Raw genomic sequence first — 18,158 nt, 5'->3', positions numbered from 1 at the left:
ACTGGTTATATCTATTGATTGCTTATCCATTGAAAAATCCTACATCTAATGTTTTACATGACTACTCATGTATAACTTACATGAAATTGTTTGAGTTCTTGGGTGGGGGAGGGAGTGAGGAAGAGAATTTGGAACACGAAGATTTAAGAAAAATCCTACTCCTATAAATTTGTTTTAAATTTATGGTTCAGATGTCAAAATTCAAACAGCAAAGAATTTCCCCCAATCTGTTTTCTTTTTTCTTATTCTGGATGCAGCAATAATAACAACAGTTATTATTATTAGTGGCTCACATGTGTATCAATAGATCATAGAATCATAGATTAAAACCTAGAAGGAAATTTAAAATCCCTGAAATCCAGATACCCTCGGATAAGGAAGATAAGACCCAGAGAGATTAAGTGACCTACTGAAGGGTCACCTAGCTACTGTGTATAAGATGTGACTAGAACCCAGACCAGCTTGCCTCCGAGTCCATTGCCTAACCACTATATGCCACCGAATTTCTAAGTAGCATTTTTGGGTTAACTGTATCCTTTGCAAACATGATTGCATTGCTATGAATAATTCATTTATTTTCATGTGATTAGATCCATTCATTTTCTCCAATATTTGCTCAAGTGTTGACTATACAAGAATCTTCTTTCTTTAAACAATTGAGATGGATGCACATTCATTTTTGTATACATTTTTAGAATGTATCTTTAGTTTATTGGTCAACTTTGAATTAAATGTCACATGAGGGTAAAATATAGAGCTCTTAACATCTTTCATCATACTGCTTTCCAAATTTCCCAACAGTTTTGTTGTACAGAGAATGCAGCCTTTCTCAGTATTTTTGTGGTCTCAGACTCATCAAAAATTAGTCTGTTTGTCTCTAGTGCTGATCCCTCTATTTTCTGTTCTATTCCTTTGATCTATTTCAATTGTATCTGATATCAAATGGTTTGATAATGACTGATCTAAAGAATAATTGGAGATCTGGCAGTTCTAGCCCTTGTCCCTTTATAATCTCATCTGTTTTGTACTCCATGAGATGTTCTTAGTATTTTCTCCTTAATTCTATAGTGCATCCCATTGCTTTTGGATTGATATTACACCAAATCTATAAAGTATCATGGGAAGGACTTTCATTGTTGGTTCAACTTGCTGATGGATATTGTCTATGCTTGGATTTATTTTTGTGACTTCTATTTTTTTATGTTTGTCTTTATAAAGGTCTTGTGTGTACCTAACTAGGTCATTGCCCAAATATTCAATATATTTTATCTTTATTGGAAAACGTATTTCTCTTCCTATTAATATCTTTTTATTTTCTGGGATTATTTTTTCTTACCCCTTTGGCCCCCAGTAAAACATAAGCTCTGTAAGGGCAGGGTATGTTCCATTTTTATTTGTATCCCTAGTACCTAGGATAGTTTCTGGCACATAAAAGGTTATTGATAAGTGCCTGTTGGTTGACTGATTCCCCCCTGTGTTGCTAAAATCACTTAGTATTTCATTTATTTTTAAAATTCCCTTGCAATGTTGGAGTAAATCATTGTACCATTTGAAAATAGAGGTATTTGAACCCAAGCTGATCCCCCCCAAGAGTGGGCAGCCTCACCACTTATTGGAGGGAGCCCTTCTAATGTCTCTGCATTACCCGGAACACCAGCCTTTCATGTAAAAGAAATATATTTTAACATGCTCATGAAAAATTCTTTCATTCCACGAGTTATAATTGTTATTATCCATGAGTGTTTTTATTTTGATTGTTGTATTCATAGCATTTAGCACAATTCCTAGCACACAGTAAGTGCTTAATAAGTACTTGTGACTTGACTTCCTTTAGATCAACAACATTCACTGAGCCTTTTGATAAACTCACAGGCTTCTAATGTGTTTTTTCCTAATTGATGTGTGTTAGGATGCTGATGTTCCTAATACTGAAGCATCCTCAGATTCCTGATATAAATTCTATTTCATCACACAAAGAATAGTTCTGTCTCCTACCCTGCTATACTATCAGCAATATGACACTTATCAGGATAGTCAATCATGATAGGTGTATCCCCCCTCCAATATATTCTTCTAATTGGAGATCCAAACCATATTTGCCTCATAGAATACACACATGGAGAGACACACGTAAAATGTTGTCTTTTATTATTTTTTTTAACTATTTAAGATAGCATTATAATAGTAGAGGTGTTAGGTGTTCTCTGAATGTTCGGTAGAAATCTCTGGTGAATTTAGGGACATTGGGCATCGTGGTCCCATTGATAGTTGGGTGGGATTTTTCCATTTCCTGTCTTGTCACTTTGGGTGTTTTATATTTCTGAACACACTCGTCCATTTCCTTTCCATTTCTACCCGGCAGGTGGACGATCGTCTTAGTTTTCTCTATTTCTTTGGCATTTTTCGTGATCTCTTCCTAATACCTAATTTTGACCATTTGATTTTTCTCTCCCCCTTTAAAATTAAATTTGCTAATCATTTATTGGTTTTATTAGTCTTTTAAAAATCATTTGACTTATATATCAATGGAGTTCTTCTTGTGTTTGTGGTTTCATTGATTTCTCCTTTTATATTGCCAATTTCTTTCTTGCCATGACTTTCATTCTTATTTTGTTCATTCAAAAATTATTTAAGTGCAAACTCAACTTATTAAGCTCTTTTCCCACCTATTTTGTCAACATAAGCTTTGGGGGATATAAGCTGACCTCTTAATATTGCTATCAACATACTCCATAAGTATTTATGTTTGGTAAAAATAGGTTGGCATTTTATTTGACCTAATTAGTGATTGTTTATATATTGTTTGCTCTTGAGTTCAGCATTATTTTAAAAAAAATTTTCGGTGTCCACATAGGGACATATCTTGTGATCATATTTATTTAATACTTATTTTATTGCAATTTGATCTATCCTTGTTTATTTAGCCTGGACCTGTGATGTTATTGTAGGAAAGAGTCCCTATTAAGACTCTCGCCACAGATACACCTGTAATTTATAGTCCTAGAGGGTTTCTTGACTCATTGTGAGGTTCAGTGACTTGTTCATGGCCACATAGCCAGTATGTGGCATTGGAAGGACTTGAATCCAGATCTTGATAAGTACAGGGTCATCCCTCTATGCAGCTGATCATGCTGCCTCTCCTGTAAATTTCTGCCTTCCTGAATTTACCCATCTTTTCTTCATGCCCTAACATCTAACCAGTCTTGTGCATGTTTAATGTAAATTTGAAATGTTCCTCTCTATCCGTTTCCACTCAGTTCTTTCAGTCAGTGCACATTTCCAAAACATGTCCTGCATACCAAGCTCTCTGGTAGGTTTTGGGCATACAAAGACAAAGAAGAAACAGTCCTGGTTTTAAGGAATCAACAGTCAATCAGGAGAGACACAGACATATCAGAATATGCAGAGAATACGTTGTTGTTCTTCGTTCCCCAAAAGGACTATGACATTGGGTGATGTTACGACTTGCAGTGAATTAGATTTAAGTGAGGGAGGGCTGTGCAAGGCCACCAACCTCACTCCTTCAGAGCCACCTGGGTCCAGTGGCAAGGTATACATCAGGATGACTGGAGATGGCCCCGGATGTTTGAGGTAATTGGGGTTAGGTGACTTGCCCAGGGTTCTACATCTAGTAAGTGTCTGAGGTGAGATTTGAACTTAGGTCCTCCCAATGTTAAGGCCAGTCCTCTATCCACTGCACCACCTAGCTGTCCCTGCAAAGAATACATATGAAATCACCGAGGGAGCACACTTGTAGAAGTTGAGGGCAAGGAGGGAGGCAGAAAACACTTTGTGTACAAGTCTCTGCTTGATCTGAATCTTGAACAAATTCAGGGATTCTACAAGACAGAAGTCTGTAGTGTATGGAGGATGACCAGCCAAAGACACAGAGATGGGAGATGGAATTCTGCATATGATGATCTGAAAGATTAATTGGGATGGACCATGTGGCATTGGACTACTTTTTTTGTTTTTGTTTTTGTTTTTGTTTTTGTTTTTGCGGGGCAATGAGGGTTAAGTGACTTGCCCAGGGTCACATGGCTAGTAAGTGTCAAGTGTCTCTGAATGGGTTTGAACTCAGATCCTCCTGAATTCAGGGACAGTGCTCTATCAGCACTGTGCCACCTAGCTGCCCCTGGACTAATTTTTTTAGATAAGTGACTTTGTCAGATCTATGCCTTAGGAAGATCACTTTGGCAATTGTGTGAAGGATAGATTAGATGTGAAAGAGAAACCCAATTAGGAGGCCACTGCAATTGCCGAAGCACAGAGTTATGAGAGCCTGGCCTAAAGTGGGACTGTGCGAGGAGGGAAAAGGGCTTTGATGCAAGGGAGATTTTGGAAGCAGGAATAGCAGGATTCAGCATCATTCAGTATTGGTGATGATGAGAGTGAAGAGTCCGGGGTGATGGATACTGAGGTGACAACCCTGGGAGACCTGATGGATGGTCGTGCCCTCGGCAGGAAGAGATGACAAGTTCTGTTTCACAAATGCTCAGTTTCCATCTATTCTTTCCATACGTCTCTCAAAGCACATGACTCTGAAAAGCCACTTTGGGGAGGACTCTGTTCATGCCTGTAATCTAGTTATTTGCCTTTGATTCATTGATCATATTCCATCAGTAGGGGATGGAAATATCCCACTGTGTGTGTTTATCTGACAAATTCTTTTTACAAATCAATTAACTTTTCCTCCCTAAGTTCAGTTACTTTGAGGTGTGTTGCACAGGTGTTGAGTACTGATATTCTCTTGTCCTCAGAGGTACATTTAATCACAACAGAATTTCCCTGTTAGCCTTGTTTAATGCTTCACTAATTTGAATTCCCCTCTGTCAGGCAGTGGTATTGCTCTTACAGGTCTGGCATTAGTTGAGTCATAATTATGTTGGTTTGTCCTGTAGCCTTAGATATATGTAAATCATCTAACACTCGATGTGTTTCCTTGGGGTTCAGCTGTGTTGGCATCCTGGGTATTCTATTTATAAGCTTTTGCTTCTTCTTATTACCTGGAATAAGCAGAACTGACTCTGCCTCACTATTTTTGCTTAACTCAGCAATTTTTGAATCTCAATTAAAAATGCACTTATTAAGTACCACTGTGTACCAGGCCCTTGCTAAGCTCTGGAGATAGGAATAAAATGCAGAAATCGTCCTTAGGCTCCAGGAGCTTCCCTTCTAATGAGATGGAGAAAATGGAGATTTCTGAGTGTATATGAGAAATATTCCAAGTAAAGGCTTTGTTTTCTTTGCTTTCTCACACTTGGATATATCCTTGTCATTTTATCCCCTATGTAGAATGGTTATAAAGTAAATAGGCTGCTAGATGTTTCAGTGGTTAGAGCCCTGGGGGTGGGGGGTGGGGCTCAGCAAGACTCGAGTTCATATCCTGCCTCCTTGGGCAAGTCATTTAACCTCAATTTGCCTTAATTTCCTCAACTGTAAAATGATTCCAATAATAGCACTTAACTTCCCAGGGTGGTGAGAATAAGTCAGATGACATTGGTAATGCAAATTACAAACCCGGAGGTGCTGTTTACATGTTGGCTATTATTACTTTTCAAATACAAAGTAATTTGGGCGGGAAGGAGACCACTAAGAAGCCCCCCAAAGCCTTCTTCAGTGAGGGGCTGGGATCTGCACTGGAGCCTCCTCTGAAGGAAGTTAAGGGTTTGGCTGTGTGGAGCCGGGGGAAGAACATTCCAGGCATGAGATGGGGATGGTCTGTGTAAAGGCCCCGGGGTCCCATGACCAAATAGGAAGTTGGGCACTTGGGCTAGAAGGTCAAGGGTGTGAAGAGGCCTTCAGTCTGGCCAGAGAGGGAAAGGTATGAAATGAGAAGCAGCAGAGGGTGCTAGGGAGTCATAGGAACTTTGGAGCAAGCAGTGACTTTCTCCTAGAGGCCAGAGGGAACCCAGTCCCACTGCATTAGCCCACGTTCAGCTGCCCTGGTGCCTTTGGCAACCAGTATGCCCGTGTTCTAGGAGCCTTCTCCTCCCCCCCTCACCCCCAGAAGACAAGCACACCCTTGGAGTCTTTCTTCCACTCCAGCACAGAATGGGATCCTAGGGACAACAAAAAACGAATCCCAGATAAAACCCAGGAAACACAAACAGCCCGGAGGAAAGTCCTCCCTGTCCCCTGCAGTTCTGGGGAGCAAGGGGAGGGAAGCCCCTTTCCTGGCAGCTTCCTCTGAGAAGGATCCAGCCCTTTACAGCCCCATCAACTTCCACAGCAATCCAGGCTGGTGTGTGGTAAAACCCTGGCATTTCTGGAGCCCAGCCTCTTGAGTAGCTCACTCACCACCTCCAGATACATCATCTCCAGCCGGAAGAAGTGATTTTAGCGAGATGGAATCCTTTTATCATCACATGACACCCCCCTGAAAATTCCTCCAGAGCCCCTTCCCTTTCTCCAAAACTTCAAGGATAGTCTCAGAAAAATCCCTGTGGCCTGGAACCAAATGACATTTGCCATCTTTTCTGTAGATCATGTGCTACAGCAGAATTTCCAAATATAAAAGCCTAGTCACCAAGCTTACTTCAGAACTTCTTCACCGTTGGGATTATATAACTCTCCGGTAACCTCTCCCCTTCCCCCACATGCACACTCCGATTTCCTTTTTGTCCTGAGGGTGAATGCTTTCTCCTGGGTCAGGAATGCAATTCCTTGGGTTTACCTCTCTACAGGATAGCATGTCTGTCTCACTGTGTTAAAATTGCTACAAAAAACTCCTCAGAGAAAAACGCAGTGTTTTCTTTGTGCAGGAGCCAAAAAATGAATAGTCCCTTGGGAATCCTCAATGTTTAGCATTCAGAACATGCAAGTTGGGCTGTTTTGAAGGATTGATGCTTGATGAAGGCATCTACAGAAGTGGGTGGAAGATGACCCTGGCGGACAATGATAGGAATAAAATTCTTTCCTATGGACCTCATTTTCCCTTAAAAGTATTTTGCAGAAGTCCCAGGACAGAATCATTTTTAAATGAATCCACATCAAGCCCAGTTCATGTTTCCACCTATCATTTATAGAACTTGAACATTAAAAAGCTATTTTCTAAAAGCATCATTTTCTCCCCTAGCAGATGCCATTGTAAAATATTCACACAACTGTCAGATCTTGCTCCTGACTTGGACCAGTGTCCAAGGGCTCTGCAGACAGCAACTTGACACCATGAACTAGAGCAGTTCCTTTGAGATGACATTCATCCTGAAACGGATGCTCCCTCTCCAGATCACCAGTTCCCAGCGGCTAAGGTGATCGGTTACAAAACTGTAAACCCTTACGTAACCAACCCATGTAATACTGTGCTATTCATCTCCTCAGGGCTCTCAAGGCTCAGACCTGGGATTGTAGCCATCCCAGGAACTCCACCTGCCTTCAGTCCGGGGTGTCTGTGCCCACCATACCCTCTTCTAGCTTGGAACTCAGAGGAAGGGAGAGCTGGGTCAGACAGCATGTGGACCCAGGAGACTTGGGTTCAAATTTGACCACTACTACTTATGACTTACTACTTGTACAAACTTGAACAAGCCACTTCAAGGCTTGGACCTGAGTTTCTTCATCTGTAAATGAGGCACCATTGCAGCTAGATAGCAGTGAAGGAGTCAGAGAGATGGACATGATGGAGTAGGGAAGGTCAGGCTTCTGAATGAAGATTCGGAGACCTAGGGAATGAGCCCACCTAGTAACGGTAGTGCCGCCACATTCGTGGAGAAGAGGAATGAATCCTTTCTTCATCTGCTTCCCTATTGCCTCCAGGAGCAAATACAAAATCCTCTGCTCGGCATTCAAAGCCTTTCATAACCTAGTCCCCTCCTGATTTTCCAGTCTTCCTATGCCTTAGGCTTTGATGTGGTGACACTGGCTTGCCGGCTGTTCCCCAAAGCAGATGCTCCTCTTTCCTCTCTGGGCATACTTCATTGGCTCTCCCCCATGCCTTGGATGCCCTATCTCCTTCACTTTGACTGCTGACCTCCCTGACTTCCTGTAAGTTCAGCTAAAATCCCTTCTCCAGAAGCCTTTCCCAACCCCTATTAATTCTGGTGGCTTCTCTCTGCTCATTATTCATGGATACAGCTTCCTTTGTGTATATCTGCTTGTATGTTATCTCCTTGATTAGACTGTAAGCTCCCAGAGCACAGCCACTGTCCTTTGCCTCTTTTCTTGTCCCCAGCGCTTAGCACAGTGCCTGGAACCGTGGTGGCCAGTTAACACATTTTGATTGTTTGATTGACTGGTGCAGGAGAGGAAGACTCTTTCAATGGCAGGGAGTCAGAATTCCTGGTCCTAAAGCCCACCTCTATAGTTACTGGTGTGACATGAGGGAAACACCAGACTTCCCTTAACCTGTTCCTTTATCTCTCTCATGGAGGTGGAGAGACTAGTAACACTGGCATCAGGAAGTCCTGAGTTCAGATCCTCCCTCTGTGTGACTCTAGGTGAGTCATGTAACCTCTCTCAGCCTCAGTTTCTTCACCCGTAAAATGAGGATTATCATAGTGTCAGAGTTGTTGTGAGTACAAAATGTGACATTGTATTCCAAGCTAATGGTGCAACTAAAGTCTCTATGTAAATGCTAGCTATCATTATTGCTGGGTCATTTCAGTTGTGTCCAACTCTGGGTGGCCCCACTGGAGTTTTCTGGCAAAACTACTGGAGTTCTTTGCCATTCCCTCCTCCAGTTCATTTGACAGGTGAGGAAACTGAGGCAAACAAGATTAAAAGACTTGCCCAGGGTCACACAGCTAGTCAGTGTCCGAGGGCAGATTTGAATTTAGGAAGATTACTCTTTTTGACTCCAGGCCTGGTGCTCTGTCCACTTGACAATATTTTTGTCAGATTCAAGCACCTAGCTGATGATAATATACTGTGTAAATGTCTGTTACTGATATGTAACCATATAATGTCATTGAAACTTAGGGAAAGAGATGCTAACAGTTTACAACGCATGCTTGTTGTTTGATAATGATTGGAATTGATAAAAGCTTCACTGAGCCCTGTGTGAGGAAGGTGCTACTCTATCATTATCCCCATTGGATAGATAAGGAAATAAAGATTCAGAGGGGGGATTAACTTGTCCTGGGACACACAGAAAGGGATTGATTGTCTGATGTAGGATCCAAGGCTGAAGGGAGGGTCCCCATGGGGTTAAAGAAAAGCACTACCAACTTGTGTCTGCCACAGATGGTGGGAGTTGAGAGTCTGAAGAAAAACTGTGTGAACTCAGATATGGGGGGAAGGACTCAGGCTCAGTCCCTCCCAGACGTCCATTTGTCTGGGAGGGAAAGGGAGGCTGCATTCAGTGCAGCTTTTTTTGAGGTATTAACGAGCCCCTTTCTTGTGACAGCAGTACTCAGCTTACTTGGTTGGCGTTAAGTGCCAGGCTTCAAAAGGAGAGGCACTTAAAAGGCCCAAGCGCCTCCCCTGCCTCATTCACCAAGAGACTGGAGCCTTTGCCCACCTACCTCTCTCTCTCCAGGCTTGGAGGAGTCCTGGGGGCTGCCAGCTGGAAGTCGATCATACTAACACACCCGCCGTGGATTCGAATCGAATTGGGAAGGGCCACCTTTAAAGCTGCCCAGTGTGGCCCACAAACCACCCCCTCTTCTATAGCTGTGGTTTGCCCAAGGCACACACTTCTCTGGGAAGCTGGCAGATCAGACCTAGCCCACAGGGAGGTTCAGGGTCTTGGGTACCAGCCCACCAGGGCACTGGGCTGGGAGGCAGATCGTTTTCTCCTCTTCATAGAGCAAGGGGATATAAAGAATGCTTGTAATTTACCCCATCTATCTCCTTCTGCCTCTGGGGTCTTTGGCAGGCCACCTGTCTTTGTCTAAGACTAGTTTGGAATTTACACACGGGTATTTTCCTTCCAGTTAAATTATTTATTTACTTGATTAAAACAAAAAAAAAATCAAATTTTCACTGAGGCTGCACACAGACATCTATTCCGGAACTTTTAAGGCGGCAAGCCGGCCAAAGGAAGGAACCAAATAGATTAAGTCACTCAGAATTGCAATCAACCAACCAACAAGCATTTATTAAACACCTCATATGTGCTAAACCAGTTCTAGGTGCTGAGATACTAGGACAAAAACAATAAAAGTAACAGTTAACATTTATAGATCACCTAAAGGTTTTTTTTTTTTAATTTTTATGGGGCAATGAGGATTAAGTGACTTGCCCAGGGTCACACAGCTAGTAAGTATCGAATATCTGAGGCTGGATTTGAACTCAGGTCCTCCTGAATCCAGAGTCAGTGCTCTATCCATTGCGCCACCTAGCTGCCCCTAAGTTTAGACTTTGTGCCAGGCAATGTATTAGATTCTGGGGATACACAGAGAAAGATGAAAATACAAGATCCATAGGTGTTCACAAGCATTGGAAGCAGGGACCCCTTTCCAGAGTGAGCTTACCACGATCCTTTCTGGACCCCAGTGATGACAATGAGAGTGCAGCCTGCTGAGTTCTGGACTGGATCGAGAACCCCAGAAAGCTCATGGCTGTTGTTGTAGGTGCTGTCCAAACACCCTTTCTGCCCTGCCAGGAAGCCAGCACCAGGGTCAGGGAACGAGTGAACTTTGTCATTGTAGGACTGCAGGTGATGGGAGAGTGCCTGCTGCTCCTTTGAATTGCACATTCATTATTCCTCATCTGGCTTTCTCCTTATGCATTAACCAAGCAACAAGCATTAGGCACCTACACTGCCAGGCACCAGACATACAAGGCACTGTACGAGATGTACCTACTGAGGCTTCTGGGTCTTTGGGGGCTGTTTTAGAATCAGTCAGATGGGGTCTGTGAGCAGAGGCTTTGCAGATTTTGTGAATCCAGACTGGTTCTAGGAGCATGGCTGGAAACACGTGCAGATTTGACTTTATCTCCTCTATGGCAGTTGATTCCTCAGGTCCTTTCCTGGGCTAATCCAGCCCGATATACCAGCATCGTTTGATTTTTTTAGACTTGGGTAATTAGACCAGCAATTACTTTCGTTGATGGATTTTGTATCATTCCTCGTCTTCCCCTGGAAATAAGAAGCATTTAAATAGCTCTGTTCTCTCCTGGTTTAGTTTGAAAAGGCTGGGCATCTGTAGAAGTTTGTGACAGTCCGAGGTAATATGAATAGATTCAGAGAGATGCATGTGAGGCACAAACTCTAGAAAGACTGTACATTGCACATGGTCCAGCACATCTGTTCTCTCCATATACTTCTGTTCACCATCTTAACTTTTCAGAAATGCTAATAAAGGGGAGAAAACATAAAAAAAAAACAACCCCTGTTCCTTTTACAGGAAACCCTCATTTGTTTACCACAGGAATGCTCCGAAATTATCAACATAAGAGATGGTGTTTTCTTCCCTCCCCCTCTCTCCTTTCTCTTTCCTGTGCTCTGTTGTTTCCCCTCTACCTCCTTTCCTTCTCCCTCTCCCCAGCTCCTTCTCTTTTTATCCCTCTCCCTCTCCCCTCTTTTACCTTTTCTTCACCCTCTCCCTCCACCTTCTCTCCCTTCATTTCTTCTTCTTTCTCCCTTTTCTCAGAAATTGGGGCAAGATTGCTTTTCTTTGCTTGGCCTTGACAAGGCACTCCTGGCTTTTTGTGGGTCAGGCTTTTCTCTAAGCTATCTCTAGAATGCAGAGTGGTTTTATCTCAGTGCCACCATCAGTCTTAAAGCTTTGGGAACAGATTTTTATTGATACTTTAATGGATAAAATGGCTTTTTTCTAAAGTACCAGGCCACCTAGTAGAGTAGCAGGTCAAAAAGCTGCTTTTGATATTGTACAAAAATGTGCAGACTGCAATTAGCAGCATTATGGGATGAACCCTTTTCCTGAGCTCAGAGAAGAGAAGATTTGGAGGGAGGGGAGAGGGGAGTGGCGTGAGAACTGTCTTCGAGTATTTGAAAAGGCTTCTTGGGGAAAAAGGAGCAGACTTGTCCTTCTTGGCCTCAGAGGCAGAATCGGTAGAAAAAAGCCACATTTACACTTTGACATCAGGAAAAAGCTTGCTAACCATCGAAGTTGGCTCACAGTGGGATGGGCTGTTGTTTGAGAGAGTGAGGTTTCCCTCACTGGTGCATGGATGTGCATGCTGGGTCAGAGACGTTGCAGAGGGAATCATTTCTGCAGGTGGGCTGGAGAAGCTGAGGCCTCTTCACCCTTGGATAGCCCGAGAAAAGGCAGTCCCCAGCTGCCATGTCCTCCCACCACCCTGTGCTGCTCTCAGAGGGAATCAGATTTGAGAGACTCCCCAAGCACATCTTGCCTTTCTGTTATACTGGGTATTTTTAAGGTTTTTACACGTGGATTGTTATTAGAGTTGATTGGCTTTAAAAAGCAAACTTTCATGTTCCATTGGTGAACCAGGCCCAATTGAAAACAGAGTGACACCCCTCCCTCCTATGGAACACACACACACACACACACACACACACACACACACACACACACACACACACGCATTTATTGCTAATTCTTCCAAAATGTTTATTTGGGAAAAAAGAAAGAAAGAAAAGCAAGACTTAAGGAATTATTCAAAGAAGACGATGACCAGTTTCTTCTTTCTCTTTTGCATGTTGACCACCCCACATAGAATGGAATAATCCACATCTGTGTTCTTTGTCTTTTCGTTCCCCACTATCTCTGCAGCACATAAATAACGATCACATCCATGGGGAGAAGAAGGAGTTTGTGTGCCGATGGCTAGATTGCTCAAGGGAACAGAAACCGTTCAAAGCCCAGTATATGCTGGTGGTCCATATGAGACGACACACGGGAGAAAAGCCACATAAATGCACTGTGAGTAAGGACCCTGGAGGGTACTTTTCAAACACCAGGCACCCAGGCTCTGATTATCCTGGTGAAAGTGGTGGGGGAGGGTTTGGCCTTCATGACTGCCCCAGCCCGTGTGGGTCATTGTGGAAGAGAAAAAAAGAATGGATAAAGAGAGCATGGATTTTTAAAAAACGAAGTGCTGGGCATGGAATCTTAGCAGAGTCTCAGGAAAGCCCAGATGCTGATGGGACAGTGGAAGCCCTTGTCATTTGCCTGAAAAGCAGCCTGGTTATTTGAGGCAGCTCCCCCAATCCATGCCTCTGGCAAAACACAAAAGGAAAGTAGTTCTCATTCTTTATGGTTGAGGGCCAACATGGTGTCATCAATAGACATTCAACCTCAAGGTCAGAAAACCTGAGCAGAATTCGATTCTTCCTTTTGGCAGCCACTGGCTGTGTGACACTGGACATTCAACTCACCCTCTCTGTGGTCCAGTCAATTTTTGAGACTGGAAGTCACAGAGAAGGTGCTGCCCTGCACTGGTAGAGGTTTTCCTCTTTGTGAGCTCCTCATACCATTGAAATCACAGGTCAATCTATGAGCGAGCAATTACTGAGTGACTGCTGTATACTAGATACCATCAGAAATGCTTGAGATATGGATGCTGTGGGAAAACCACTCATGCCCTAACCAAGCTCACATTCTAATGAGGGACACAGTCCCCCTACATCAGTCCAGTCTCAGCCTATCCTCTAACTGAGGAGCCAGCCCATTTATGGGACAACAGCTTCACTTGCATCAAGTTGGCATCAGTCAATAGCTGGCCCCCATCTCTGGAATGTTCTGGCATTTTGCCTGTCTTGTCCGCCACTGGGAAATGGAATGGCAGCCCCCGAAACAACTTGAATGCTCTTGTAGGTTGAGGCTTTCCTTCACTGAGTGAATCCAGGTGGAGAGAAGTGAGGTGTACACAGTTGCTTTGTAGACCTTAACACGTTCTGCTCATTGAAAGACACAACTTAGAACTTTATGCGGAGTGTGAAATAGTCGGAATCTGCCTGAATCAGTGGTCTGAGATGGGTACCTATCGTCCTCATCCACCCTCTAGAAAAGAAAAGAAAGTCCTGGGAATCTTAGAGGGTGTGTTCTAGCCCTGAGAGCAGAAACTTCATTTGGGGAGGAGCTGTAGGAAGGGAACTCTTCTGGGGATAGTTGTTTCTTGGTGTCAGATAACCCCCAGGATTTCAGGGGCTGCTCTTTGGTTAGCCAGCCCCTCCTGATCCCTGGAATAACCTTGATGTACCTGCTGTATTTAGTTTGAAGGTTGTACCAAGGCCTACTCCAGACTAGAGAACTTGAAAACGCACTTGAGATCTCACACTGGAGAGAAACCGTACGTCTGTGAGCATGAAGGCTGCAACAAGGCATTTTCCAATGCCTCGGACCGAGCCAAGCATCAAAACAGGACACATTCCAATGAGGTAAGAGAGATACTGGCCACTCTCACGGCACTACAGAGGCTACCTCTGGACTGGGCCTGGGCGTGATTACTGGTACTAAAGGCTCTCCCTCCTTCCTGGAGTGTATGGACAGATGCTAATAAGTTAGGCATTGCTTTCCCTTCACATCTCGGGACATTTGGAATGCTTCCTCAATTTTCCCTTTGATGCTAAGCAGGTAGGCAGCGCGGGGCAGGGGGGTTGTACTAGTTGAACCTTAAGGTCTCTGCCCCATGTAGTTTAGGCATGCATTTGGATTCATGCGTCCTACCTAGGAGGGTCAGGGGACACTGGAGAATTCCAAAGCAAAAGTCAAATAGGTGTGTTTTTACATTCTAACAGGGTAAGCAGCACATTCATGTGCAGAGAGAAACAAAATACATGCAAAACACAGGGCATACACAGGGACTGGTCACGGGAGGGGGACCCAAGCAAGGGAAGGATGAACAAGTAAGGCTTGGAAGGAAGCTGAGGATTCTGTGAGGCAGCACCAAGTAGGATGCGCACGACCCTAGGCTGCCCTCTGAGGTATGCAAAGACAGGCACTGGCATAAGGACTGTCCTCAGGGAGTTTACAGTCTAAGAGAAGATGCAGCCTGGGAAAGGCTGTGTGGGACAGTAGGAAGTATGTCTGATGACCTGAGTCTCCACCATTTTACCATCTGGGTGACTTGGGGCCGGTCACTCAAACTCCTTGGGCTTGTTTATTCTGCTGTCAAGTGAAATGTTTGGATACAGTGGCCTCTGAGGGCCCTTGACCTTCTCTGGGTCCTTGAATACTGAGGGTGCTGTGGATGGGATGAGGGCAATGCAGAATCCTAGTCTGGAGACTCTTCTGGGGACAATTCATGAGGAAGTGAACTCTTTGGGATTGGGGCAGAGTGTGGGGTCAAGGAAGACTTTATGAAGGAGGTGGTGCTTGAGGGGAGACCTGGAAGGGGAAGAAAATTATTTTAGCAAAGAAATCTCCAAGCAGAGCATTCTCTTCTTGTTGTTTGCTGGCTCCATCTTCTGTTCATCCACGTGTATTGCTTTACTCCCAATGGAATCCTGTTGGCCGGAGAAGCCCATTGAATGACCAGCATTCACGCACCCTAGACATGGAGAAAGAAGCATGAGCCTTGCACAACTTCATGAACCTCTGTGGTTGAATTGATTCCATTCCAGTGTTGCAGCTGATAATATGTTGCATCTTTAAATCTTATTTTATTGATCTCTTTACTTAAATACTACTCTCAAAAATTAGGAAAAGAGGTAGCAGGACCTAGAGGTCAGAAGCAAACTCAGCTAAGTTGGCCTTCCAGAGGTCATAGGACCATACATGAATGGTTTGATGGGACCTCAGAGGTCATGTGTCCCAGCAGACTCCTTTATTTTACAGATGAAGAAATTGAGTCCAATGTGGTCATAGGGTTATAGATTTGGAGCTAGTTAGGGCTTCAGAGGTCTCCTAGTCCGATCTTCTCATTTTACATATTGGGAAACTGAAAATTGGTGAGACTGCTTTAGGCAAGGTCATGTAGGTGACAGAACCACAATCCAAAGTCAGGCTCTCTGATTTGAAATCCAATGCTTTTTTCATAGATGCTAGGAGAAGAATTCAAGGAATTAGACTAAGAGCCTGAGAAGGTTTTTGTTTTTATTTGTGAATCTGATTTGTAAAGTATATATTAATTAAAGCCAAGAGGAATCTAAACTGAAGGAAAGAAATATGGTGCTTTCAGACCCCTTACTATTTAATACCATCCTTTCTAAGATTTTGAAGTTAGTGGGTCCTAGCACTTTCTAAGAAAATATTCATCTATTCCATTCTTAGGCAAACCTCTCCTCCCCCCATGCTTTCTTAGTCCTTGTGTAAGAATAAATCAATGAATGAAAAAGTCTGAATTTATCACTTATTCAGTGGCATGGAAGACACTAAGACCTGGGAAAAGCTGAATACAAAAGACATTCTATAAGGCAACTCAAACAACATGGAACTAAATTATCTTCTTTCCCTTTTACTCGTACCCCCAGTTCAAGTCACAGCATTTAGTTCCTTAAAATAGAGTTGTGCAACTGTCAATCTTTAGGGTTGGAAGAAGTGACAGAGATAATTTAGTTGTAGCCGAATACTGATACCTGGAGAAGTGACCTTCCCCCAGCTCATCATCTAGCGAACCTTGTCTCCTCTGCACCACAAGGTCTCCACAGGGCTACTTACAATCTCGGGTACAGGGTTCAAGGTTTTATCCATAAGCACCAACTTTAAAAGAGAAGACAAGTACCTTGAAGGATGACTCCTCCCACCCAATTCCCCTGCTTGTGATTGGAGGAGGAAACAAGCTTTCTCTTCTGTCCTCCCTTAATTTTCTTTCCAACCAGCTTTTTTTGGTTCATTCATGTCAGCCCTTTCTCCAAGTAAATCAGCTTAGGAAAATCCAACCTCTTCAAACAGGTCAGTTTGGCAGAGCCTATTCCCAGGACAGAAGGATTCCATGGTTTTCAGACCATGAATTCGTCTGGTACCTGCTGGGTTATTTAGCTCTTGGTTAGATAGTTGACCAAATAGCTCAAGGTGTGAGGAGATGTCAATGTTGGAAGGTCAGAGATGAATCAAGATAAAGCAACGCTGTCGGGCAGAAGGAATTCAGGCTCCTAAAGTGAAGCACGTGCAGCTGTGTGTGTGAGGACCTCCAAGAATGCTCTTGATGCTTGGTGCTTCTGCCAGTGAACATGGGTATCATCATCAGAATGTGAACAAGAGGTTGAAGAAAGTTGGAAGACTCAAGGCCATCCATTTAGGATTATGGCTTTTAATGCCAGTGAAGCTCTATGAAAATGTAGGGGGTGTTGGCTTGGGGGCTGATTTGTTTTTAGCCTCCTATCCATAGGAAGTTGGAAACTTATATGAAGAACACTCTGGCACAGGGAAACTGATGCTTCTGCCAGTCAGTCTCTGCCTGTGGAACAATTCTATTGGGTACTTTAGTCAGCATCTCCTCTATTTGAAAAGAAACGTGCCTGGGTAGACTGTTTTAATCAAGTGCCAGCTTCCCTATAAATTTAGATGGTTTTTGAGTGACTGGCAGGAGTATGGCATCTTGTTCACATACCCCATAGAGTCTTTGTGGTTTAGGGCAGTATTCTCCCCAAGCCATGTTTTGGGGAATCCAGAGAAAGCAAAATGGGGACTCTGTGGGGGGAAGGGAAGTGCTAAAAGGGACTCACCCTCTAAAGGACAAATTAACAAATTGGTTATGAAGCCCAACCTTCAAAAATTAAGAAATTTTCAGTATGGAAAATAAGCCTGGTGGTTTCTTATATTTCACTCAAATATTTTCTTGATCCCACAACTTGTCCTTTATTACAAAGGATTTTATACGTAGGGGGCATGATTGTAAATGTTTAACAACCGGATCACACAACAAAATGTACACATGACACTTTTCAGTATAAATTGCTTTATTTGCATTTTCTCCATCACTTTCTTAAGTCTAGACAATCAACAGAACAACAAACTAAAGCTTGATTTGTAGTGTTTGCTCATTTCTGAGGTGGAAATGCTCCCACTGAACATTTCATAATACACTGTCTCTAGCACAGCCCACCCAGAGCAGCCCCTTGTAAACGTATCCCATAATAAAAGGAGCTAAGTTTAAATTCAGGCTTTGCCACTTACTAATGGTATGATCTTGTACAGTCAATCAACAGGCAGTTGTTAAGTGTGAACTGTGTGCTTGGGGCTAGGCATACAAATAAGAAGGTGAAACCAAATATGTCTGCCTACTAGGAGGCAGCTGGGTAGTGTCTGGGCTTGGAGTCTGGCAGACCTGAGTTTGAATCCTGCCTCAGGTGCTTACTAGCTGTATGAACCCAAACAAATCACTTTTGATCTCTTTGAACCTTT

At 43.3% G+C, this 18,158-nt stretch overlaps 1 protein-coding gene across 1 annotated transcript in view; it reads left to right on the top strand.

Moving 5' to 3' along the window:
* Window positions 1-18,158, top strand: part of GLI3 (GLI family zinc finger 3) — a 285,531-nt gene that overhangs the window by 252,183 nt on the left and 15,190 nt on the right. Inside the window, 2 exon segments of the mRNA XM_043977511.1 lie at window positions 12,645-12,794; window positions 14,087-14,251. Of these exon segments, the coding sequence (XP_043833446.1) occupies window positions 12,645-12,794; window positions 14,087-14,251 (315 nt within the window).

Source organism: Dromiciops gliroides, chromosome 1, assembly GCF_019393635.1.
Source record: "Dromiciops gliroides isolate mDroGli1 chromosome 1, mDroGli1.pri, whole genome shotgun sequence".
Classification (NCBI taxonomy): Eukaryota; Metazoa; Chordata; class Mammalia; order Microbiotheria; family Microbiotheriidae; genus Dromiciops; species Dromiciops gliroides.
This window is presented reverse-complemented; position numbering and strand designations above follow the sequence as displayed.